The sequence below is a fragment of the Tachyglossus aculeatus genome, chromosome X3, assembly GCF_015852505.1.
Source record: "Tachyglossus aculeatus isolate mTacAcu1 chromosome X3, mTacAcu1.pri, whole genome shotgun sequence".
In the NCBI taxonomy this organism is placed as follows: domain Eukaryota; kingdom Metazoa; phylum Chordata; class Mammalia; order Monotremata; family Tachyglossidae; genus Tachyglossus; species Tachyglossus aculeatus.
The window spans coordinates 32,367,392-32,394,409 of record NC_052099.1 but is presented as its reverse complement, the minus strand read 5'-3'; the positions used below and the strand labels follow the sequence as shown (position 1 = coordinate 32,394,409).

Here is a 27,018-nt window from a genome sequence, read left to right as displayed (position 1 = left end):
GATTGATGATGATTATGATTTATTTATTTATTTATTTTACTTGTACATATCTATCCTATTTATTTTATTTTGTTAGTATGTTTGGTTTTGTTCTCTGTCTCCCCCTTCTAGACCGTGAGCCCACTGTTGGGTAGGGACTGTCTCTATATGTTGCCAACTTGGACTTCCCAAGCGCTTAGTACAGTGCTCTGCACATAGTAAGCGCTCAATAAATATGATTGATGATGATGATGATGATTTATTTATTATTTATTTTACTTGTACATATCTATCCTATTTATTTTATTTTGTTAGTATGTTTGGTTTTGTTCTCTGTTTCCCCCTTTTAGACTGTGAGCCCCCTGTTGGGTAGGGACTGTCTCTATATGTTGCCAACTTAGACTTCCCAAGCGCTTAGTACAGTGCTCTGCACATAGTAAGCACTCAATAAGTACGATTGATGATGATTTATTTATTTATTTATTTATTTTACGTGTACATATCTATCCTATTTATTTCATTTTGTTAGTGTGTTTGGTTTTGTTCTCTGTCTCCCCCTTTTAGACTGTGAGCCCGCTGCTGGGTAGGGACCGTCTCTATATGTTGCCAACTTGGACTTCCCAAGCGCTTAGTACAGTGCTCTGCACATAGTAAGCGCTCAATAAATATGCTTGATGATGATGATGATGATTTATTTATTTATTTATTTATTTTACTTGTACGTATCTATTCTATTTATTTTATTTTGTTAGTATGTTTGGTTTTGTTCTCTGTCTCCCCCTTTTAGACTGTGAGCCCACTGTTGGGTAGGGACTGTCTCTATATGTTGCCAACTTGGACTTCCCAAGCGCTTAGTACAGTGCTCTGCACACAGTAAGCGCTCAATAAATACGATTGATGATGATGCTCTGCACACGGTAAGCGCTCAGTAAATATGATTGAATGAATGAATCCCGGGCTCCACCGTTTGTCTGCTGTGTGAACTTGGGCAAGTCACTTCACTTCTCTGGGCCTCAGTTCCCTCATCTGTAAAATGGGGATTAAGACTGGGAGCCCCACGTGGGACCGGGTTTCCACCTGATTAGCTTGTATCATCTTTTAGACTGTGAGCCCACTGTTGGGTAGGGACTGTCTCTAGATGTTGCCAACTTGGACTTCCCAAGCGCTTAGTACAGTGCTCTGCACACAGTAAGCGCTCAATAAATACGACTGATTTGATCCTTTAGACTGTGAGCCCACTGTTGGGTAGGGACTGTCTCTATATGTTGCCAATTTGTACTTCCCAAGCGCTTAGCACAGTGCTCTGCACATAGTAAGCGCTCAATAAATACGATTGATGATGATGATGATGATGATGATGGAAGACTGTGAGCCCACTGTTGGGTAGGGACTGTCTCTATATGTTGCCAACTTGGACTTCCCAAGCGCTTAGTACAGTGCTCTGCACATAGTAAGCGCTCAATAAAGACGAATGATGATGATGATGATGATGATGATGGAAGACTGTGAGCCCACTGTTGGGTAGGGACTGTCTCTCTATGTTGCCAACTTGGACTTCCCAAGTGCTTAGTACAGTGCTCTGCACATAGTAAGCGCTCAATAAATACGATTGATGATGATGATGATGATGATGGAAGACTGTGAGCCCACTGTTGGGTAGGGACTGTCTCTCTATGTTGCCAACTTGGACTTCCCAAGCGCTCAGTATAGCGCTCTGCACACCGTAAGCGCTCAATAAATACGATTGATTGATTGATTGATTGATTGATTGGAAGAAAATCCGGGCAGCAGAGTGAAGTTTGGACTCACCAATAGTTTCGACTTCCCACGCAGTTGTTGAGCCACTTGCAATGGTGGTCAAATTCGGCGATGCATTTATTGCAGGTGCTGCAGTGTTTAGCTCTGGGTCCCCTGCCCAGATAAAGAGAGGAAACGGGAGTCGGTCAGTCTATCACTCGGGCCCGGGGCACTAGGCTGGACGCCTCGGGTGGGAGTTGGGGCAGACCCTCTCAGGGAAGCTTCGCAGGCCTGCCGGCTGCGTTCGGCCACGGTCCATCGTATTTCTTGAGAGATTACTGCGTGCACTTAACTGCACTAAGCGCTGGGGAGAGGACAACATAGCCATCTAATCCAGAGAAGCAGCGCGGCTCAGTGGAAAGAGCCCAGGCTTGAGGGCGTGGGTTCAAATCTGACCTCCACCAATTCATTCAATCGCATTTATTGAGCGCTTACTGTGTGCAGAGCACTGTACTGAGCGCTTGGGAAGTACAAGCCGGCAACATAGAGGGACGGTCCCTGCCCAACAGTGGGCTCCAGCTGTCAGCTGTGGGACTTTGGGCAAGTCGCTTCACTTCTCCGGGCCTCAGTTCCCTCATCTGGAAAATGGGGGTGAAGACTGTGAGCCCCCCACCGGGGGGCCACCTGATCACCTTGTAACTTCCCCAGCGCTTAGAACAGTGCTTTGCACAGAGTAAGCGCTTAGTAAATGTCATTATTAATCTAACAATAATAATAATGGTGGTATTTGTTAAGCACTTACTATGTGCTAAGCACTGCTCTAAACGCTGGGGAGGATACTAGGTGATCAGTTTGTCCCACATGGGGCTCACAGTCGTAATCCCCATTTTACATATAAAATTTTACATATACATTTTACATATACACATACATTTTAAATACGATTGATGACATATGAGGTCACTGAGGCCTAGAGAAGCTAAGTAACTTGCCCAAAGTCACACAGCTGACGAGTGACAGTGCCTGGCACAGAGTAAGCACTTAATACCATCATTATTATTATTATTATTATTATTATTATGCCTGTCCACTCTGCCAACAGCCTATACTTCCTTGCCCCAGGCTAAAGTGGATGCTGCTTCTACGGACTGGAGACTATTCACTGGGATTTACATGTTGCCGATTTGTACTTCCCAAGTGCTTAGTACAGTGCTCTGCACACAGTAGGTGCTTAATAAATACGATTAAATGAATGAATGAATGAATGAATCAATCAATCAATCAATCAATCGTATTTATTGAGCGCTTACTGTGCTCAATGAGTGAATGAATGAATGAATGAGTGGAGGAAGCGGGATTTGAACCCACGACCTCTGACTCCAAAGCCCGGGCTCTTTCCACTGAGCCACGTTGCTTCTCTAATGAAAACGCTACCTGCCTGCAAGGAGCTGACAGTCGGAGGGATGGCCGATGGATCGGGCCCACGGGTGAGACGTCCAAGGATGGAATAATTGGGGCATTTGTCCCTCGGGGCACTGGGATGGTTGTTGGGATGAGAAGCAGCGTGGCTCAGTGGAAAAAGCCCGGGCTTTGGAGTCAGAGGTCATGGGTTCAAATCCTGGCTCTGCCAATTGTCAGCTGTGTGACTTTGGGCAAGTCACTTAACTTCTCTGTGCCTCAGTTACCTCATCTGTAAAATGGGGATTAAGACTGTGAGCCCCCTAAGTCACTTAACTTCTCTGTGCCTCAGTTACCTCATCTGTAAAATGGGGATTAAGACTGGGAGCCCCCCGAGGGACAACCTGATCGCCTTGTAACTTCCCCGGCGCTTAGAACAGTGCTTTGCACATAGTAAGCGCTTAATAAATGCCATCATTATTAGAAGCAGCATGGCGGAGTGGATAGAGCATCGCCCTGGGAGTCAGAAGGTCATGGGTTCTAATCCCGGCTCTGCTCTGGGACCTTGGGCGAGTCTCTCTGGGCCTCAGTTCCCTCACCTGGAAAATGGGGATCGAGAATGTGTCCAACCCCATTTGCTGCTCTCCACCCCAGCGCTTAGTACAGTGCCTGACACACAGTAAGTGCTTAACATTTGCCGAGAAGCAGCTGGCTCAGTGGAAAGAGCCCGGGCTTGGTAGTCAGAGGTCATGGGTTCTAATCCCGGCTCCGCCAATTGTCAGCTGTGTGACTTTGGGCAAGTCGCTTGACTTTTCTGTGCCTCAGTTCCCTCATCTGTAAAATGGCGATTAAGAGTGTGAGCCCCACGGGGGACAACCCCGTGGGAAACAGCGTGGCTCAGTGGAAAGAGTCCGGGCTTGGGAGTCAGAGGTCATGGGTTCGAATCCTGGCTAGGCCACTTGTCAGCTGTGTGACTTTGGGCAAGCCGCTTGACTTTTCTGTGCCTCAGTTCCCTCATCTGTAAGATGGGGATTAAGAGTGTGAGCCCCACGGGGGACAATCCCGTGGGAAGCAGCGTGGCTCAGTGGAAAGAGCCCAAGCTTGGGAGTCAGAGGTCATGGATTCTAATCCCAGCTCCACCAATTGTCAGCTGTGTGACTTTGGGCAAGCCGCTTGACTTTTCTGTGCCTCAGTTACCTCATCTGTAAGATGGGGATTAAGAGTGTGAGCCCCACAGGGGACAATCCTATTTATTTTATTTTGTTAGTATGTTTGGTTTTGTTCTCTGTCTCCCCCTTCCACTGTTGGGTAGAGACTGTCTCTATATGTTGCCAATTTGTACTTCCCAAGCGCTTAGTACAGTGCTCTGCACACAGTAAGTGCTCAATAAATACAACTGATTGATTGATTGATTGGAAAGAGCCCGGGCTTTGGAGTCAGAGGTCATCGGTTCAAATCCCGGCTCTGCCACTTGTCAGCTGTGTGACTTTGGGCAAGTCGCTTCACTTCTCTGGGCCTCAGTTCCCTCATCTGTAAAACGGGGATGAAGACTGTGAGCCCCCCGTGGGACAACCTGATCACCCTGTAAACTCCCCAGCGCTTAGAACTGCGCTTTGCACATAGTAAGCGCTTAATAGATGCCATAAAAAAAAATAAAAACCTGACAAGGTGTTATTACTCTCCAGCACTTAGAACAGTGCCTTGCACATAGTAAGTGCTTAATAGATGCCATCAAAAAATAAAAAATAAAAACCTGACAAGGTGTTATTACTCTCCAGCACTTAGAACAGTGCCTTGCACATAGTAAGCGCTTAATAGATGCCATCAAAAAAAAAAATAAAAACCTGACAAGGTGTTATTACTCTCCAGCACTTAGAACAGTGCCTTGCACATAGTAAGCGCTTAATAGATGCCATCAAAAAAAATAAAAACCTGACAAGGTGTTATTTCCCCCCAGCACTTAGGACAGTGCTTTGCACACTAAGCGCTTAACAAATCAATCAATCCATTGTATTTATTGAGCGCTTACTGTGGGCAGAGCACTGGACTGAGCGCTTGGGAAGTACAAGTTGGCAACATATACCATCATCATTATTATAGACCGTCATTATCATTATTATTACAACGTCATCCCCCTCGTCCCCCTCTCCATTCCCCCCATCTTACCTCCTTCCCTTCCCCACAGCACCTGTCTATATGGATATATCTTTGTACATATTTATTACTCTATTTATTGATTTTACTTGTACATATCTATTCTATTTATTTTACTTTGTTAGTACCTTTGGTTTCGTTCTCCGTCTCCCCCTTTTAGACTGTGAGCCCACTGCTGGGTAGGGACTGTCTCTATATGTTGCCAACTTGGACTTCCCAAGCGCTTAGTCCAGTGCTCTGCACATAGTAAGCGCTCAATAAATACGATCGATTGATTGATTGATTGATTGATTGAGATGCGCTTCCTGTCCCGTGTAGGGCTCGTGGGGCCTTGAGGGGAACTGGGAGCCACTGAGGTGAGGGTGACGGGAGAAGGCCTAAGTTTTGGAGATATCCTCCCGTCGGGGTCTGCCAACTTACACGGAGACTTGGCACAGATGGCAGTATTGGTTTTGGATGGCATGCTTGTGCTTGCTCCTGTCCAAGGCGGGCATGGGATGACCGTAATCCTTCTTGCTGCGGACGTTCGGGTCGGCGGGGTCGATGGTCACGGCGGCGAGGTGGATGATCAAGTGAAAAGCAAACACCGCACCCACGACCTGAGGAGGGGCTGGTCAAGGAGATGTGGAGCCAGGGAGCGGCCAAATAATAACAATAATAATAATAATAATAATAATAATGATGATGATGATGATGATGATGATGTTAAGCACTTATTTTAATATAATACTAATAATATTTTTTATTCTAGATAATAGACGCCTGCCTACTTGGTTTGTTTCATCGCCTGTCTCTCCGCTTCTAATAATAATGATTATAATAATGGCATTTGTTAAGCGCTTAGTATGGCAAAGCACTGTTCTAAGCGCTGGGGGGGGATACAAGGTGATCAGGTTGTACAGTGCTCTGCACATAGTAAGCGCTCAATAAATACGACTGACGGTGATCAGGTTGTAGACTGTGAGCCCGTTGTTGAGTAGGGACCGTCTCCATCTGTTGCCAGTTTGTACTTCCCGAGCGCTTAGTCCAGTGCTCTGCACACAGTAAGCGCTCACTAAATACGATTGAATGAATGAATGAATGAATAATAATGATGGCATTTATTAAGCCATTACTATGTGCAAAGCACTGTTCTAAGCGCTGGGGTGGTTACAAGGTGATCAGGTGGGGCGGGGGGGGGGGGTCACAGTCTTAATCCCCAGTTTACAGATGAGGTAACTGAGGCACAGAGAAGTGAAGGGACTTGCCCAAAGTCCCACAGCAGACAATTGGTGGAGCCGGGATTTGAACCCATGACCTCGGACTCCAGAGCCTGGGCTCTTTCCGCTGAACTTCTCTACCGAGCTGTTTCTCTACTGATGGACTGAGGAGGGCTGCGGGCATTTCTCCCCACTCATTAAGGGAGGACAGAAATTGATTTCCTTGCTCTTTTACAGGAAAAATAAGGTTAACTGCAGGCTAAATGTCCAACGCTTTGGCTCTCGCCACCCGAGAAGGGGTGGAGAGTCATTTTCTGCAAACCTGGACACACACAACTACAACATCGACACTTTTCAAGCCGGACCTTCGCAAACGTGAGCTTCGAACGCCTCGTCTCTCAGGAGAGAAAGCCGCTTGGAACAGGCATTCATTTTTTGCGTGAGTGAGTTTGAAATAAATACCGTTTTAATACTCTCATGTATTTTCCTGGCAGGAATACCAGATCTTCTGGCGATTCAGCCAGGATTGTGGCAGCTCTTCGAACGCTCAGTTAGAGCCTATCATCATCATCATCATCATCATCATCAATCGTATTTATTGAGCGCTTACTATGTGCAGAGCACTGTACTAAGCGCTTGGGCAAATTGGCAACATGTAGAGACAGTCCCTACCCAACAGTGGGCTCACAGTCTAAAAGGGGGAGGCAGAGAACAAAACCAAACATACTAACAAAATAAAATAAATAGAATAGATATGTACAAATAAATTAAGTAAATAGAGTAAAAAAAAATATGTACAAACATATATACATATATACAGGATAAGATAAGGACATTAGGACATTTAATGTCCCATCAGATAAGGACATTAAATCGAAATGGAAAAGCTATAACTATCCGAGTTCGCAGCCTACCGGATAAAGGCCTTAGCAGCAAAGGAGTTAAGGCCTGAAATAGTCGTCGCCTGCGATTTTTCTCTACGGAAGGAAAGGTAGTTTCAAGAACTCAGAGTCTCAGCCATCAGGGAGCTTGGGAGAATAGTGGACAGACCCCCCCTTCCTACTTCCTAGCAACAATCCCATTTTGGGTAAATAAATAGTGAATAAATTACTCCCCGATTGACACACTCCCTTTTCATAACTCTGTTAACCACCTTTTCTCCTGTCGTCTTTCAGAGGGAGCAAATGTTCCTGTTGAAATAGAGAGAAAAAAAAGAAACTAATGCCTTATAATAATAATAATAATAATGGCATTTATTAAGCGCTTACTATGTGCAAAGCGCTGTTCTAACTGCTGTAATAGCGCTGTTATTACTCTATTTATTTATTACTCTATTTATTTATTTATTACTCTATTTATTTATTTATTTATTTTACTTGTACATTTCTATCCTATTTATTTTATTTTGTTGGTATGTATGGTTCTGTTCTCTTTCTCCCCCTTTTAGACTGTGAGCCCAATGTTGGGTAGGGACTGTCTCTATGTGTTGCCAATTTGTACTTCCCAAGCGCTTAGTACAGTGCTCTGCACATAGTAAGCGCTCAATAAATACGATTGATTGATTGATTCTAAGCACCGGGGGGATACAAGGTGATGAGGTCGTCCCACGTGGGGCTCCCAGTCTTCATCCCCATTTTCCAGATGAGGGAACTGAGGCCCAGGGAAGTGAAGTGACTTGCCCAAAGTCACCCAGCTGACAAGTGGCGGAGCCGGGATTTGAACCCATGACCTCTCACTCCAAAGCCCGGGCTCTTTCCCACTGAGCCATGCTGCTTCTCTAAGGATCAAACTGAAGGGCAGATTTCTCCTCAGCCCCAAAGCTGAGAATGCAATCGGTATTTTATTCATTCATTCATTCACTCATTCAATCGTATTTATCATCATCATCATCATCAATCATATTTATTGAGCGCTTACTATGTGCAGAGCACTGTACTAAGCGCTTGGGAAGTACAACTTGGCAACATATAGAGACAGTCCCTACCCAACAGCGGGCTCACAGTCTAAAAGGGGGAGACAGAGAACAAAACCAAACATACTAACAAAATAAAATAAATAGAACAGATATGTACAAGTAAAATAAATAAATAGAGTAATAAATATGGACAAACATATATACATATATACAGGTGAATTCATTTTGTTTCTCTCATTGGACTGTGGACTCCTAGGCTGGCACGGCCTGTACTCTTTTAAACACTTAATACTTCTGTTCTAGCCATATTCACTCATTCATTCATTCATTCAGTCGTATTTATTGAGCGCTTACTGTGTGCAGAGCACTGTACTAAGCGCTTGGGAAGTCCAAATTGGCAACATATGGAGACAGTCCCTACCCAACAGTGGGCTCCCAGTCTAAAAGGGGGAGCCAGAGAACCAAACCAAACACACTAACAAAATAAATCGAGCGCTTACTGTGTGCAGAGCACTGTACTAAGCGCTTGGGTATTTTATGCTTCAGCTCAGCTCCTCTCCACCAGGCCTCTTCTCAACCTCATCACCTTGTAAACTCCCCAGCGCTTAGAACAGTGCTTTGCCCATAGTAAGCGCTTAATAAATGCCATTATTATTATTATTATTATTATTATTTACCTAAGGCTAAGACCACAGACCCTGCAGAGAGGTGATTCATTCATTCATTCATTCAACCGTATTTATTGAGCGCTTACTGCGTGCAGAGCACTGTACTAAGCGCTTGGGAAGTCCAAGTCGGCAACATCTAGAGACGGTCCCTACCCAACAACGGGCTCACAGTCTAGAAGTATTTATTGAGCACTTACCGTGTGCAGAGCACTGTACTAAGCGCTTGGGAAGTCCAAGTTGGCAACCTCTAGAGACGGTCCCTAGTGGGCTGCCCAGCTCAGTGGGCCGACAGAAGAAGAAGCGAGCCCGGGCTTTGGCGTCAGTGGTCATGGGTTCCAATCCCGGCTCCTCCCCCTGCCTGCTGTGTGACCTTGGGTAAGTCACTTCACTTCTCTGAGCCTCAGTGACCTCATCTGGAAAATGGGGATTAATAACTATAATGATGATGGCATTTGTTAAGCGCTTACTATGTGCAAAGCACTGTTCTAAGCCCTGGGGGGAGTCTTTTAGACTGTGAGCCCACTGTTGGGTAGGGACTGTCTCTATATGTTGCCAACTTGGACTTCCCAAGTGCTTAGTACAGTGCTCTGCACACAGTAAGCGCTCAATAAATACGATTGACTGATTGATTGATTGATTGATTGGGGGGATACAAGACGATCAGGTTGGCCCACGCAGGGCTCACTTAGAGAAGCAGCGTGGCTCAGTGGAAAGAGCCCGGGCTTTGGAGTCAGAGGTCATGGGTTCAAATCCCGGCTCCGCCAATTGTCACCTGGGTGACTTTGGGCAAGTCACTTCACTTCTCTCTGTTCCCTCATCTGGAAAATGGGGATGAAGACTGTGAGCCCCAAGTGGGACAACCTGATCACCTTGTATCCTCCCCAGTGCTTAGAACAGTGCTTTGCATGTAGTAAGCACTTAATAAATGCCATTATTGTTATTAGAACAGTGCTTTGCACATAGTAAGCACTTAATAAATTCCATTATTATTATTAGAACACTGCTTTGCACATAGTAAGCACTTAATAAATGCCATTATTATTATTATTAGAACAGTGCTTTGCACATAGTAAGCACTTAATAAATGCCATTATTATTATTATTACTATTAGAACAGTGCTTTGCACATAGTAAGAACTTAATAAATGCCATTAGTATTATTATTATTAGAACAGTGCTTTGCACATAGTAAGCACTTAATAAATGCCATTATTATTATTATTACTATTAGAACAGTGCTTTGTGCATAGTAAGCACTTAATAAATGCCATTATTATTATTATTAGAACAGTGCTTTGCACATAGTAAGCACTTAATAAATGCCCTTATTATTATTATTAGAACAGTGCTTTGCACATAGTAAGCACTTAATAAATGTCATTATTATTATTATTATTACTATTAGAACAGTGCTTTGCACATAGTAAGAACTTAATAAATGCCATTAGTATTATTATTATTAGAACAGTGCTTTGCACATAGCAAGCACTTAATAAATGCCATTATTATTATTATTATTATTATTATTAGAACAGTGCTTTGCACATAGTAAGAACTTAATAAATGCCGTTATTATTATTATTACTATTAGAACAGTGCTTCGTGCATAGTAAGCACTTAATAAATGCCATTATTATTATTATTAGAACAGTGCTTTGCACATAGTAAGCACTTAATAAATGCCATTATTATTATTATTAGAACAGTGCTTTGCACATAGTAAGCACTTAATAAATGCCATTATTATTATTATTATTTGAACAGTGCTTTGCACATAGTAAGCACTTAATAAATGCCATTATTATTATTATTATTTGAACAGTGCTTTGCACATAGTAAGCACTTACGCTTACTATAAATGCCTATAAATGCCTATAATGCCTTATGCTTACTATAAATAAATGCCATTATAATTATTATTAATAAAATGGAGATTAAGACTGTGAGCCCTACATGGGACAGGGACTGTGTCCAACCTGTTTACTTTGTATCTACTCCAGCGCTTAGAACAGTACCTGACACATAGTAAGTGCTTAACAATATGTACACTGTCCTGTACATATCTATTCTATTTATTTTATTTTGTTAGTATGTTGGGTTTTGTTCTATGTCTCCCCCTTTTAGACTGTGAGCCCGCTGTTGGGTAGGGACCGTCTCTAGATGTTGCCAACTTGGACTTCCCAAGCGCTTAGCACAGTGCTCTGCACACAGTACGCGCTCAATAAATACGATTGATGATGATGATGATGATGAAATAGCATTCAACAAAAAAAACCCGCCCAAAACTCCCTGATTTTTTAGAATGATCTGGGCAACGAGTGCGGTGTGGATCGGAGGGGGAGAGGATGGAGGCAGGGAAACCAGTGAGGAGCCATGATATAATAATAACAATAATAATAGTAATAATGATGATGGTAGTTGTTAAGCTCTGGGTTCTAATCTTGGCTCTGCCATTTACCTGCTGTGTGACCTTGGGCAAGTCACTTAACGTCTCTGTGCCTCAGTTCCTTCACCTGCAAAATGGGATTAAGACTGTGAGCCCTACTGTGGGACAGAGACTGGGTCCAGTCAGATTATCTTGTCTGTACCCCAGTGCTTAGAACAGCGCTTGACACCTAGTAAGCACTTAACAAATACCATCTTCATTATTATAATTACTACTTCGCTGTGCCTCAGTTACTACCTCGTGCTTTAATTCTATTTGTTCTGGCGATTTTGACACCTGTCTCCATGTTTTGTTTTGTTGTCTGTCCCCCCCTTCTAGACTGTGAGCCCGTTGTCGGGTAGGGACCGTCTCTATAGTTGCCGACTTGTACTTCCCAAGCGCTTAGTACAGTGCTCTGCACACAGGAAGCGCTCAATAAATACGATTGAGTGAATGAATGAATGAACCTCGTCTGGAGACTGTGAACCCAACATGAGAAAGGGACCATGTCCAACAGCGTGGCTCAGTGGAAAGAGCCCGGGGTTTGGAGTCAGAGGCCATGGGTTCGAATCCCGGCTCGGCCAATTGTCAGCTGTGTGACTTTGGGCAAGTCACTTCACTTCTCTGTGCCTCAGTTCCCTCATCTGTAAAATGGGGATTAAGACTGTGAGCCCCACGTGGGACAACCTGATCACCTTGCATCCCCCCAGCGCTTAGAACAGTGCTTTGCACATAGTAAGCGCTTAACAAATACCATCATTATTATTATTATTATTATTACCCCAGTGCTTAGTACAGTCCCTGACACATAGTAAGCACTTAACAAAGACCATTGAAAAAGTCACTTCACTTCGCTGTGCCTCAGTTCCCTCATCTGTAAAATGGGGATTAAGACTGTGAGCCCCACGTGGGACAACCTGATCACCTTGTATCCCCCCAGCGCTTAGAACAGTGCTTTGCACATAGTAAGCGCTTAACAAATGCCATCATTATTATTATTATTATTATTACCCCAGTGCTTAGTACAGTCCCTGGCACATAGCAAGCACTTAACAAAGACCATTGAAAAAGTCACTTCACTTCGCTGTGCCTCAGTTCCCTCATGATGATGATGGCATTTATTAAGTGCTTACTATGTGCAAAGCACTGTTCAGGTTACAAGATGATCAGGTTGTCCCAGGGGGGCTCACAGTCTTAATCCCCATTTTACAGATGAGGGAACTGAGGCCCAGAGAAGCGAAGTCACTTGCCCAAAGTCACCCAGCTGACGAGTGGCGGAGCCGGGATTTGAACCCATGACCTCTGACTCCAAAGCCCGGGCTCTTTCCACTGAGCCACGCTGCTTCTCTAAGTCATCTCTAAAGTGGGGACTGAGACTGTGACAGGGACCGCGTCCAACCCGATTTGTTTGTATCCACTCCATCGCTCAGTCCAGTAGCTGGCACAGAGCTTAACAGATACCACAAATATTATTATTATTATTCCTAGCACTCGGGAGAGTACAGTAGAGCAACGAAAAGACACGTTCCCCTCCCGCATTAAGCTTCTAGTCTAGAGGAGAATCCGTCCGTGGGGCCGCTTGCAAAGGATACAGTGTAGGCCCCGTGTTTCCAGGCGTAAGGCAACAGAGGGATGTAGATGCCGAATCCGACCACGGCCATGTACGAATAAACGGCCCACGCGATGCCCTGGAAGGAATGCAGGGGTAGAGACCACCCGTTCACTCGCGAGCCCTGGGGTGGGCAGACCACGTCGCTTTTGCCCGGCTCCTCTTCCGGCCCAACCCGTCTTAAGCTTCGGTCAAAGCACTTCATCTGTAAGAAACGAAACAGGATTTTATTCATTCATCCGGTCGTATTTATTGAGCCCTTACGCTGCGCAGGGCACTGTACCAAGCGCTTGGGAGAGGAAGACGCAACAGTAAAAAGACGTGTTTCCCACCCACGACATGCTCAGAGTCTACCGGGGGGTGGGAGACAGACATTAATATAAAATAATAAAGGACGGATGTGGACGTAAGCGCAGCGGGGCTGGGAGGGGGATCATCATCATCAATCTGTGTGCAGAGCACTGTACTAAGCGCTTGGGAAGGACAAGTTGGCAACATATAGAGACGGTCCCTACCCAACAGTGGGCTCACCCTCTAAAAGGGGGAGAAGGGATAGAACAGAGGGGATAAAATCAGGGTGATGCAGACGGGAGTGGGAGAAGAGGAAAGGAGGGAAGGCCTCTTGGAGGAGATGTGCTCTCAATAAGGGTTTGAAGCCGGGAAGTGTCATTATCATCATCATCATCATCATCATCAATTGCATTTATTGAGCGCTCACTGTGTGCAGAGCACTGTACTAAGTGCTTGGGAAGTACAAGTTGGCAACATATAGAGACAGTCCCTACCCAACAGTGGGCTCACAGTCTAAAAGGGCGAGAAGGGATAGAACAGAGGGGATAAAATCAGGGTGATGCAGACGGGAGTGGGAGAAGAGGAAAGGAGGGAAGGCCTCTTGGAGGAGATGTGCTCTCAATAAGGGTTTGAAGCCGGGAAGTGTCATTATCATCATCATCATCATCATCAATTGCATTTATTGAGCGCTCACTGTGTGCAGAGCACTGTACTAAGCGCTTGGGAAGGACAAGTTGGCAACATATAGGGACAGTCCCTACCCAACAGTGGGCTCACAGTCTAAAACGGGGAGAAGGGATAGAACGGAGGGGATAAAATCAGGGTGATGCAGACGGGAGTGGGAGAAGAGGAAAGGAGGGAAGGCCTCTTGGAGGAGATGTGCTCTCAATACGGGTTTGAAGCCGGGAAGTGTCATTATCATCATCATCATCATCATCATCAATTGCATTTATTGAGCGCTTACTGTGTGCAGAGCACTGTACTAAGCGCTTGGGAAGGACAAGTTGGCAACATATAGGGACAGTCCCTACCCAACAGTGGGCTCACAGTCTAAAAGGGGGAGAACGGATAGAACAGAGGGGATAAAATCAGGGTGATGCAGACGGGAGTGGGAGAAGAGGAAAGGAGGGAAGGCCTCTTGGAGGAGATGTGCTCTCAGTAAGGGTTTGAAGCCGGGAAGTGTCATTATCATCATCATCATCATCATCAATTGCATTTATTGAGCGCTTACTGTGTGCAGAGCACTGTACTAAGCGCTTGGGAAGGACAAGTTGGCAACATAGAGAGACGGTCCCTACCCAACAGTGGGCTCACAGTCTAAAAGGGGGAGAAGGGATAGAACAGAGGGGATAAAATCAGGGTGATGCAGAAGGGAGTGGGAGAAGAGGAAAGGAGGGAAGGCCTCTTGGAGGAGATGTGCTCTCAATACGGGTTTGAAGCCGGGAAGTGTCATTATCATCATCATCATCATCATCATCAATTGCATTTATTGAGCGCTTACTGTGTGCAGAGCACTGTACTAAGCGCTTGGGAAGGACAAGTTGGCAACATATAGGGACAGTCCCTACCCAACAGTGGGCTCACAGTCTAAAAGGGGGAGAACGGATAGAACAGAGGGGATAAAATCAGGGTGATGCAGACGGGAGTGGGAGAAGAGGAAAGGAGGGAAGGCCTCTTGGAGGAGATGTGCTCTCAATAAGGGTTTGAAGCCGGGGAGTGTCATTGTCTGTGGGATTTGAGGAGGGAGGGCATTCCAGGCCGGAGGCAGAAAGCGGGAAAGGGGCGAAATAGGAGAGATGGAGGCCCAGTGAGACACAATCAATCAATCAGTCAATCAATCAATTGTATTTATTGAGCGCTTACTGTGTGCAGAGAACTTGGGAAGCACAAGTTGGCAACATATAGAGACGGTCCCTACCCAACAGTGGGCTCACAGAAGGGAGCCCACATCTCTTCTCTCCCCCACCACTCCCGTCTCCTCCCCCGGAGGCGACGGCCTTCTAGACTGTGAGCCCACTGTTGGGTAGGGACCGTCTCTATATGTTGCCAACTTGGACTTCCCAAGCGCTTAGTACAGTGCTCTGCACACAGTAAGCGCTCCATAAATACGACTGAATGAATGAATGAATGAATGAATGGAAGAAGGCGGGCTTGACGGGAGTGAAGTGTCCCGGCTGGGCTGTAGTCGGAGAGTAGCGAGGTGATGGGCTGCTTCAGAGGTAGCCGTGAAATGGTGAGGAGTTTTTGTTTGCGGTTGCATTGGTTGTTTCTCGAATTTTAAAGAACCTACAAAACCCAGAATACCTTCTGGGTATTATCTGCTGGCAGGGTCAGAGTGGCAAGTGAAAGGAGGAAGTGGTACATTTAGAGAAAGAACAATTTCAACCCTTTCTATCTACATTTGACTAGGCTCTCCTTAATCTCCCATGCTGAGAAATGCGAGGGCATTCAGTCCCCAAGAAGCATTCTTTGCCCACATCCTCGCGGAAAATAGCGCAAGAAGCAGCGTGGTCTAGCGCCTTGAGCCCGGGCCTGGAAATCCCGAGGACCTGGGTTCTATTCCCGGCTCTGCCACGTGTCTGCTGCGTGACCTTGGGCGAGTGGCTTCACTTCTCGGTGCCTCAGTTCCCCCCTCTGTAAAATGGGGCTTAAGATTGTGAGTTCCATACGGGACGAGGACTGTGTCCAACTTGACCAGCTTGTATCCACCCCAGGGCTTAGTACCATGCCTGGCATATAGTAAGGGCCTAACAAGTACCATAAAAAAATAGTTGTCTAGAAAAGAGAAAGATACTTATTTCAGTATCTCTCCTAGACTAAGGATCTCTACCTCCAAATAAAAAATACTACGCTCTGGATACAAGATAATCAGGCCCCACATGGGGCTCACAGTCAAAGCAGGTAGGAAAACAGGTACTGAATTCCCATTTTGCAGATTCATTCATTCAGTCGTATTTATTGAGCGCTTACTGCGTGCAGAGCACTGTACTAAGTGCTTGGGAAGGACAAGTCGGCAACATCTAGAGACGGTCCCTCCCCAACAGCGGGCTCACGGTCTAGAAGGGGGAGACAGAGAACAAAACCAGACATGTGGACAGGTGTCAAGTCGTCAGAACAAATAGAATTAAAGCTAAAAGCACAGGTGATGGAACGGAGGCACAGAGAAGTGAAGTGACTTGTCCAAGGTCACACGGCAGGCACGTAGGGAAGCCGGGATTAGAACCCAGGTCCCCTGACTCCCAGGACCGTGCTTTCCCCACTAGGCCACGCTGCTTGCTTCTGATTGATAGAGTAGGGAGGAAAAATAGGGTGAGGAGACGTGAGGTTAGTCAGGGAAGCCTTCCTGGAGGAGATGTGATTTCAGAAGGGCTGTGAAGGGGGAGAGAGTGGGACTGTGTCAGATAATAATAATAATAATGGCATTTATTAAGCGCTTACTATGTACAAAGCACTGTTCTAAACGCTGGGGAGGTTACAAGGTGATCAGGTTGTCCCACGCGGGGCTCACAGCCTTCATCCCCATTTTCCAGATGAGGGAACTGAGGCACAGAGAAGTGAAGTGACTTGCCCAAAGTCCCACAGTGTAATGGTTAGCACTGTGGACTTTGAATCCAGTGATCCGATTTCAAATCTCGGTAGAACCTATTTTCCCCTTCTCCATCCCCCCATCTTACCTCCTTCCCTTCCCCACAGCACCTGTATATATGTATATATATATGTTTGTACATATTTATTACTCTATTTATTTATTTATTTATTTTACTTGTACATATCTATTCTATTTATTTTATTTTGTTAGTATGTTTGGTTTTGTTCTCCGTCTCCCCCTTTTAGACTGTGAGCCCGCTGTTGGGTAGGGACTGTCTCTATATGTTGCCAACTTGGACTTCCCAAGCGCTTAGTCCAGTGCTCTGCACACAGTAAGCGCTCAATAAATACGATTGATTGATTGATTGATTGATTGAAAAGTGGTGGAGTCTGGATTTGAACCCGTGACCTCTGACTCCAAAGCCCGGGCTCTTTCCTCTGAGCCACTGAGCTGCTTCTCTTGAGAAGAGGAGGCTCCAAGCAGCACGAGGGAGGGGGAGAGGAAAGGGCTGACCCTGACAGAGACGAGAATAATAATAATAATAATAATAATAATAATAACAACAACAATAATAATAATAATAATAATAATAATAATAATAATGGCATTTGTTAAGCGCTTACTATGTGCCAAGCACTGAGGCACGGTGAGTAGGATGGCATTAGAGGAGTGAAGTGGGCAGTCGTGGTAGAAGAGTGAGGATGAGATCGATGCAGATGGGATTGATGAGGAGCAGTGTGGCTCAGTGGAAAGAGCCCGGGCTTGGAATTCAGAGGACGTGGGTTCTAATCCCGCCTCCGCTACTTGTCTGCTGGATGACCTTGGGCAAGTCACTTCACTTCTCTGTGCCTCAATTACCTCATCTGTAAAATGGGGATTAAAAGTGTAAACCCCACGTGGGACCACCTGATTACTCTGTATCTACCCCAGCACTTAGAACAATGCTTGGCACATAGTAAGAGCTTAAAAAATACCATAATTATAATGATCATTATTAGTAATCAAGTGATGATAGAGGAAGAATTAGACTGGTCTGCTGTGAAGGTTGAGAAGCAGCATTCATTCATTCGTACTTATTGAGTGCTTACTGTTTGTAGAGCACTTGGAGAGTACAATAATGCTTAGAACAGTTCTTGGCACATAGTAAGCGCTAAATAAATGCCATTATTATTATTATTATTATTTCCTGCCCAGAACGAGCTTACAGTGGAAAGAATATGGGCTTGGGAGTTCAGAGGTCATGGGTTCTAATCCCAGCTCCACCACTTGTCTGCTGTGTGACTTTGGGCAAGTCATTTAACTTCTCTGGGCCTCAGTTCCCTCATCTGTAAAATGGGGATTAAGACTGCGAGCCCCCCGTGGGACAGCCTGATCGTCTTGTGACCTTCCCAGCGCTTAGAACAGTGCTTTGCACATAGTAAGCACTTAATAAATGCCATCATTATTATTATTCTGGGAAACCAGCAGGCTGAACTGAAGCCCTGAAATCAGGACCACAGATTCCGATCCCAGCTCCGCCACTTATCTGCTCTGTGTCCTTGGGAGAGTTACTTCATTTTCTGTGCCTCGCTTTCCTCATCCATGAAATGAGGATTAAGACCGTAAGCCCCATGGTAAGGTGGCTGGCACATAGTAGGAGTTTAACAAATACCATTAAAAAAAAAGAGATGGGGGCTTAGGTCATGTCGGGTCAATTTAGTAGAGTGATTTGGGGTTGGGATTTGGAATTGCCACCGAAAAAGCAATTCATCCAACCAGTTTCAATACTATAACTAGAACAATTTTCTAGTACAGAAAATGAAACCCTTGAAGCAGGGGAATTTTTGTGACATTGGGTAATTCCCGCCTTCAAAATTCAGAAGTTATTAACATAGAAGATTGCCTTTTGGGGACTAAAGCTTTAATGGTCCTGTTGGTCATTTTGGGGCCATTGAGAAGCAGCGTGGCTCAGTGGAAAGAGCCCGGGCTTGGGAGCCAGAGGTCGTGGGTTCTAATCCTGACTCCGCCACTTGCCAGCTGGGTGACTTTGGGCAAGTTACTTCACTTCTCTGGGCCTCAGTTCCCTCATCTGGAAAATGGGGATTAAGACTGTGAGCCCCACGTGGGACAACCTGATCACCTTGTATCCCCCCCAGCACTTAACAAATAATAAAACATTATTATTAGTAGTCGTAGTAATGTAGGAGACTTTGAATTATCTATCCCCTAACCAATTAATTGCTAATGAATCAGTGGCTACGGTAATCTGGCTTTCCCATCGTAGCAGGTTCTCGAAGAATCAACATATCCAGAGCATTCATTCAACACTTACTCCGTGCAGAGCCCTGTTCTAAGCACTCGGGAAAGTACGATAGACTTGGAAGACCACAACTTCCTTGTTACAGGAAAACACCCTAAATTTCCAAACAATGACTTATGCTTCCTCTTGCCCCCAAATATAGTAGAATGAGCATGAAAACGCAGCTCCTCTCTTCTGGACCCTAAAATTTGCCCACTGTTGGGTAGGGACTGCCTCTATATGTTGCCAATTTGTACTTCCCAAGTGCTTAGTACAGTGCTCTGCACACAGTAAGCGCTCAGTAAATATGATTGATGATGAGGATGATTTGGGGTTGTTAGATTGTGAGCTCCTTGTGGCCAGGAAATGCTTCTGATGTTTCTACCACACTTTCCCAAATCCTTGATACAGAGCGAGCGGCGAAACTTGGAAGAAAGAGCACGGACTAGGGAGCCAGAGGACCTGGGTTCTAATCCGGTTCCGCCACTCGCTGCTGTGTGCCCTTGGTCCAGTCACTTCCCTTCTCTGGGCCCCGGTGACCTCATCTGTAAAATGGGAATTAAGATTGTGAGCCCCTTGTGGGACAGGGACTGTGTCCAACCGGATTATTTTGTATCCACCCCAGCACATACTGCAGTGCCTGGTACATTTTTTTTTAACTGTATTTATTGAGCGCTTACTATGTGCAGAGCACTGTACTAAGCGCTTGGGAAGTACAAATTGGCAACATCTAGAGACAGTCCCTACCCAACAGTGGGCTCACAGTCTAAAAGGGGGAGACAGAGAACAAAATTTAGTAAGTGTTTAACAAATACCATAAAACAAAACCCCCCCAAACCCCACAACTTCTCTGTGTCGCAGTTTCCTCATTTGAAAAATGGAGATTAAATCCTACCCCTTCCCACTTAGACTGTGTCTTTATGGACAGGGACTGTGTCCAACCCGATTATCTTGCATCTGCCTCCAGCATTTAGTGCAGTGTTTGACACATATTAAGTGCTAAATAAACACCATTATCATTATTTTTGTGGATTTATCGCTTAGTCAATATCATCATTTTAGACTGTGAGCCCACTGTTGGGTAGGGACTGTCTATATACGTTGCCAACTTGTACTTCCCAAGCGCTTAGTACAGTGCTCTGCACACAGTAAGCACTCAATAAATATGATTGATTGACTGATTGATTGATTGATCATTTCTCCTTCCCCAATCCTGAGGCAATAGGCCAGGAGACAGTTCACTCAGTGAAGAGTGGGAGAACGAAATGGAGTCATAATAGACAGGCAGATCTCCTCCGAGCTTTGGTTTGGGGAACTGGTCTCAATCTCACCTTTCGAGCCTAGAAATAGGAAGGGAAATACATGGAGGGATTTCTGCCTCAGTCGAAAGGACAATCAGCAGACACGTGGCGGAGCTGGGATTAGAACCCAGATCAGTGCTTTGCACATAGTAAGTGCTTTAACAAATACCATCATCATCATGATTATTATCCTTTGTACTCCCAGGCCCCCACTCCATTAGGCCACTCTGCTTGGTTCCAGTAAACATTTTTTCCTTTATTGCTGCACCAAAATTAGAGTATAAACTATTTCCCTTCTCTTCACGTTGGTGATGCTTCATCTTAGGTTCGTCCGTTTGACGTGCCACTTGTTTCCACATCAGGAAATTGAGGAGAGGTTCAGTATTTGTCTTATTTCACTTCTAGACTGTGAGCCCACTGTTGGGTAGGGACTGTCTCTATATGTTGCCAACTTGTACTTCCCAAGCGCTTAGTACAGTGCTCTGCACACAGTAAGCGCTCAATAAATATGATTGATTGATTGATTGATTGACAATCAGAATAACTCCTTTGGCCACTGCCCGACACTTCTGCCTCGAGCTCCGGAGTGATATACGGAAATCGCACTCGTGGGGAAGGTCTGTGAAAGCGGGGCGGATGGAATAAAGTGGAGGAGAAGGACAGATTGGCCAATATAATAATAATAATAATAATAATAATAATAATAATAATAATAATAATAATGGCATTTATTAAGCGCTTACTATGTGCAAAGCACTGCTCTAAGCGCTGGGGAGGTTACAAGGTGATCAGGTTGTCCCACGGGGGGTTCACAGTCTTAATCCCCATTTTACAGAGGAGGTAACTGAGGTCCAGAGAAGTGAAGTGACTTTCCCAAAGTCACCCAGCTGACAAGTGGCGGAACCGGGATTTGAACCCATGACCTCTGACTCCAAAGCCCGGGCTCTTTCCATTGAGCCACGTTGCTTCTCACGGTGTGAGCATATTATTCTCAATATGAAAATAAAGGCACTCTCTAGTATAAATCGACAACACTACCGAGAAGCAGTGTGGCCTAGAAGAAAGAGCTTGGATCAGGGAGTCGGAAGGTCATGGGTTCTAATCCTGCCTCCAGCACTTGTCTGCTGCGTGACCTTGGGCAAGTCACTTCACTTCTCTGTGCCTCAGTTCCCTCATCTGCATAATGGGGATTAAGACTGTGAGCCTCGCGTGGGACACGGACTGTGTCCAACCTGATTATTCACTCATTCATTCTATCGTATTTATTGAGCGCTTACTGTGTGCAGAGCACTGTACTAAGCGCTTGGTAAGTCCAAGTGGCAACATATAGAGCCGGTCCCTACCCAACAGCGGGCTCACAGTCTAGAAGGGGGAGACAGAGAACAAAACATATTAACAAAATAAAATAAATAGAATAAATATGTACAAATAAAATAAATAGAGTAATAAATACGTACAAACATATATAATATATACAGGTGCTGTGGGGAGGGGAAGGAGGTAAGGTGGGGGGGGATTAGTGCCTATCTACCTTCCTAGTAATGATAACAATAATAATGATGGCATTTGTTAAGCGCTTACTATGTGCAAAGCACTGTTCTAAGCATGGGGGAGGATTCAAGGTGATCAGGCTGTCCCACATGGGGCTCACCGTCTTAATCCCCATTTTACGGGTGAGGGAACTGAGGCCCGGAGAAATTAAGTGACTTGTCCAAAGTCAAACAGCTGACAAGTGGTGAAGCCGGGATTTGAACCCATGACCAGTACGGTGGCTGGCATATAATAAGCACTTCACGGACACCACAAAAAAACGGAAAACTGATCATTAGCAAAGTCTGTCCTAGAATATGCCCAAGTAACAACTAGCAGGGTTCCTTGGCTCAGCATGGAGAGACAGATTTACACTGGGAATTCAGCTTCTAATCATCATCATCATCAATCGTATTTATTGAGCGCTTACTGTGTGCAGAGCACTGTACTAAGCGCTTGGGAAGTACAAGTTGGCAACATTTAGAGACAGTCCCTACCCAACAGTGGGCTCACAGTCTAAAAGACTGTGGGCTCCTAATTCCCACTGACCCGCTGTTTCACAGGCTCCTGTTGAAGAATCAATCAATCAATCAATCAATCAATCAATCATATTTATTGAGCGCATACTATGTGCAGAGCACTGTACTAAGCGCTTGGGAAGTACAAGTTGGCAACATATAGAGACAGTCCCTACCCAACAGTGGGCTCACCGTCTAAAAGACTGTGGGCTCCTAATTCCCACTGGCCCGCTGTTTCACAGGCTCCTGTTGAAGAATCAATCAATCAATCAATCAATCATATTTATTGAGCGCATACTATGTGCAGAGCACTGTACTAAGCGCTTGGGAAGTACAAATTGGCAACATATAGAGACAGTCCCTACCCAACAGTGGGCTCACCGTCTAAAAGACTGTGGGCTCCTAATTCCCACAGGCCTGCTGTTTCACAGGCTCCTGTTGAAGAATCAATCAATCAATCAATCAATCATATTTATTGAGCGCATACTATGTGCAGAGCACTGTACTAAGCGCTTGGGAAGTACAAATTGGCAACATATAGAGACAGTCCCTACCCAACAGTGGGCTTACAGTCTAAAAGACTGTGGGCTCCTAATTCCCACTGACCTGCTGTTTCACAGGCTCCTGTTGAAGAATCAATCAATCAATCAATCATATTTATTGAGCGCATACTATGTGCAGAGCACTGTACTAAGCGCTTGGGAAGTACAAATTGGCAACATATAGAGACAGTCCCTACCCAACATTGGGCTCACAGTCTAAAAGGGGGAAAAAAGAATGAATTTACTGTTCTATTTATTTTGTTAATGATGTGCATAGAGCTCACAGTCTAAAAGAATGAAAGAAAAACCAGTCCCTCTGGTTCCAGAGCCTGCTTGTCCTCCGAATTCCTTGGCGATTATTCCTCATTTATGATTATTTCTCATTTACCTAATTCAGAGCCTTGAGAGAGGATTATTTTCTCTCGACCTCCTTGCCCGTGTTGACTTTCCCGTTCCAAAAAAATTGGAAACCGTTTTCTCGTCTTACACGCTGCCGTGTCCTGAACGCCAGAGGTAGATCCTGAGGGTGGGGGAATAAAATCATCCTTAAAAACCATTTATCCCATTCCGCAGTTGGGTCGCTTACCCCAAACAACGTCCTACCAGACAGGTCCCGGACAGGTCGGTGTAAGACGGAATGCTTTGGCGGTTGCTATAAACACACGGGTTCTTTGGGAATGAATTTCGCCCACAACCCACACTAAATAAATAAGCAGCGTGGCTCAGTGGAAAGAGCCCGGGCTTTGGAGTCACAGGTTCAAATCCCGGCTCCGCCAATTGTCAGCTGTGTGACTTTGGGCACTTCTCTGGGCCTCAGTTCCCTCATCTGTCAATCAATCAATCAATCAATCGTATTTATTGAGCACTTACTATGTGCAGAGCACTGTACTAAGCGCTTGGGAAGTACAAATTGGCAACACATAGAGACAGTCCCTACCCAACAGTGGGCTCACAGTCTAAAAGGGGGAGACAGAGAACAGAACCAAACATACCAACAAAATAAAATAAATAGGATAGAAATGTACAAGCAAAATAAATAAATAAATAAATAAATAAATAGAGTAATAAATATGTACAACCATATATCCATATATCCAGGTGCTGTGGGGAAGGGAAGGAGGTAAGATGGGGGGATGGAGAGGGGGACGAGGAGGAGAGGAAGGAAGGGGCTCAGTCTGGGAAGGCCTGAATACGATTGATTGATCTGTCAAATGGGGATTAAGACTGTGAGCTCCCGGTGGGACAATCTGATCACCTTGTAACCTCCCCAGCGCTTAGAACAGCGCTTTGCACATAGTAAGTGCTTAATAAATGCCATCATTATTATTATTATTATTTCCCACTCCCGCCAACTTTTGTATCACTAGCGAACGAACGAGAATGTCAATCGACTGTATTTATTGAGTGCTTACTGTGTGCTGAGCAATGTACTAAGCACTTGGGAGAGGAATAATAATAACGCTGGGGTAGATAGACTGTGAGCCCACTGTTGGGTAGGGACTGTCTCTATATGTTGCCAATTTGTACTTCCCAAGCACTTAGTACAGTGCTCCGCACACAGTAAGCGCTCAATAAATACGATTGATGATGATGATGATGATAGAAGCAAATGGGGTTGGACGCAGTCCCTGTCCCACATGGGGCTCCCAGTCTCAATCCCCCTTTTACAGACGAGGTAACTGAGGCACAGAGAAGAGAAGTGACTTCCCCAAGGTCACACAGCAGGCACGAAGAGGAGCCAGGATTATCGTCAGGACAAATAGAATTAAAGCTCTATGCACATCTTTAACAAAATAAATAGAACAGTAAATATGTAGAAGTAAAATAAATAGGGTAATAAATTCATTCATTCATTCAATTGTATTTATTGAGTGCTTACTGTGTGCAGAGCACTGTACTAAGCGCTTGGGAAGTACAAGTTGGCAACGTATAGAGACGGTCCCTACCCAACAGTGGGCTCACAGTCTAGAAATCTGTGCAAATATATATACAAGTGCAGTGGGGAGGGGAAGGAGGTAATAATAATAATAATGATGATGGCATTTATTAAGCGTTTACTATGTGCAAAGCACTGTTCTAAGCGCTGGGGAGGTTACAAGGTGATCAGGTTTTCCCACGGGGGGCTCACAGTCTTAATCCTGTACTTAATCCTTACTACAGTGCTCTGCACACAGTAAGTGCTCGATAAATACGATTGATTGATTGATTGATTAATCCCCATTTTCCAGATGAGGGAACTGAGGCCCAGAGAAGTGCCCAAAGTCACACAGCTGACAATTGGTGGAGCCGGGATTTGAACCCATGAACTCTGACTCCAAAGCCCGGGCTCTTTCCACTGAGCCACGTAGGGCGGAGGGGATGGGGAGGAGGAGAGGAAAAAGGGGGGCTCGGTCTGGGAAGGCCTCCTGGAGGAGGTGAGCTCTCAATCAATCAATCAATCAATCGTATTTATTGAGCGCTTACTGTGTGCAGAGCACTGTACTAAGCGCTTGGGAAGTCCAAGTTGGCAACAGATAGAGACGGTCCCAACCCAACAGTGAGCTCACGGTCTAGAAATTTCAGTAGGGCTATCTCTCCCAGAACATCCCATCCCAAGCGCTTAGTACAGTGCTCTGCACACAGTAAGCACTCAATAAATACTATTGATAGATTGACTCCTTCCCTTACCCACAGCACCTGTATATATGTATATATATATATATATATATGTTTGTACATATTTATAACTCTATTTATTTTACTTGTACATATCTATTCTATTTATTTTATTTTGTTAGTATGTTTGGTTCTGTTCTTCGTCTCCCCCTTTTAGACTGTGAGCCCACTGTTGGGTAGGGACTGTCTAGATGTTGCCAACTGGTACTTCCCAAGCGCTTAGTACAGTGCTGTGCACACAGTAAGCGCTCAATAGATACGATTGATTGATTGATTGATTGATTGATTCCTCTCCCCCTCATCCCCCTCTCTGAAATGCCCCAGACAAGCACACCTCAATCCCATCTGTAACCTGGAAATTCTCCCTGAGGGGCTCTCACAGCTCAATAATGAGAAGCAGCGGGGTTCAGTGGAAAGAGCCCGGGCTTTGGAGTCAGAGGTCTCTATATGTTGCCAATTTGTACTTCCCAAGCGCTTAGTACAGTGCTCTGCACACAGTAAGCGCTCAATAAATACGATTAATGATGATGATGATGATGGGTTCAAATCCTGGCTCCGGCACTTCACTTCTCTGGGCCTCAGTTCCCTCGTCTGTAAAATGGGGATTAAGACTGTGAGCCCCCCGTGGGACAACCTGATCACCTTGTAACCTCTCCAGCGCTTAGAACGGTGCTTTGCACATAGTAAGCGCTTAATAAATGCCATTATTATTATTATTATTATTATTATTATTATTATTATTATTATTATTATTAATCCAGAGCAGGAATGGGTTGCAGGAAGAGTGGGACACCGTTACCCAAACTGAGCCCCCCTTTTTCCTCTCCTCCTCCCCATCCCCCCCACCCTACCTCCTTCCCTTCCCCACAGCACCTGTATATATGTTTGTACAGATTTATTACTCTATTTATTTCACTCGTACATATTTACCATTCTATTTATTTTCTTAATGATGTACATCTGGCTTTATTTCTATTTATTCTGACGACTTGACACCTGTCCACATGTTTCGTTTTGTTGTCTGTCTCCCCCTTCTAGACCGTGAGCCCGTTGTTGGGTAGGGACCGTCTCTAAATGTTGCCGACTTGGACTTCCCAAGCGCTTAGTACAGTGCTCTGCACACAGTAAGCGCTCAATAAATACGATTGAATGAATGTTCCTGCCTCTTTCCTAAGCAAGTGTTCTCCATTCTCTTCCCCACAGGTTCTTCCCAGGGGCAGAATGGCCCAG

The 27,018-nt window shown here is 45.0% G+C and overlaps 1 protein-coding gene across 1 annotated transcript in view; it reads right to left on the bottom strand.

The window, feature by feature from the left end:
• The window catches only part of LOC119948895 (palmitoyltransferase ZDHHC1-like), a 67,968-nt gene that overhangs the window by 30,823 nt on the left and 10,127 nt on the right, over nt 1-27,018 (bottom strand). Inside the window, 3 exon segments of the mRNA XM_038770430.1 lie at nt 1,789-1,890; nt 5,689-5,867; nt 13,068-13,289. Of these exon segments, the coding sequence (XP_038626358.1) occupies nt 1,789-1,890; nt 5,689-5,867; nt 13,068-13,289 (503 nt within the window).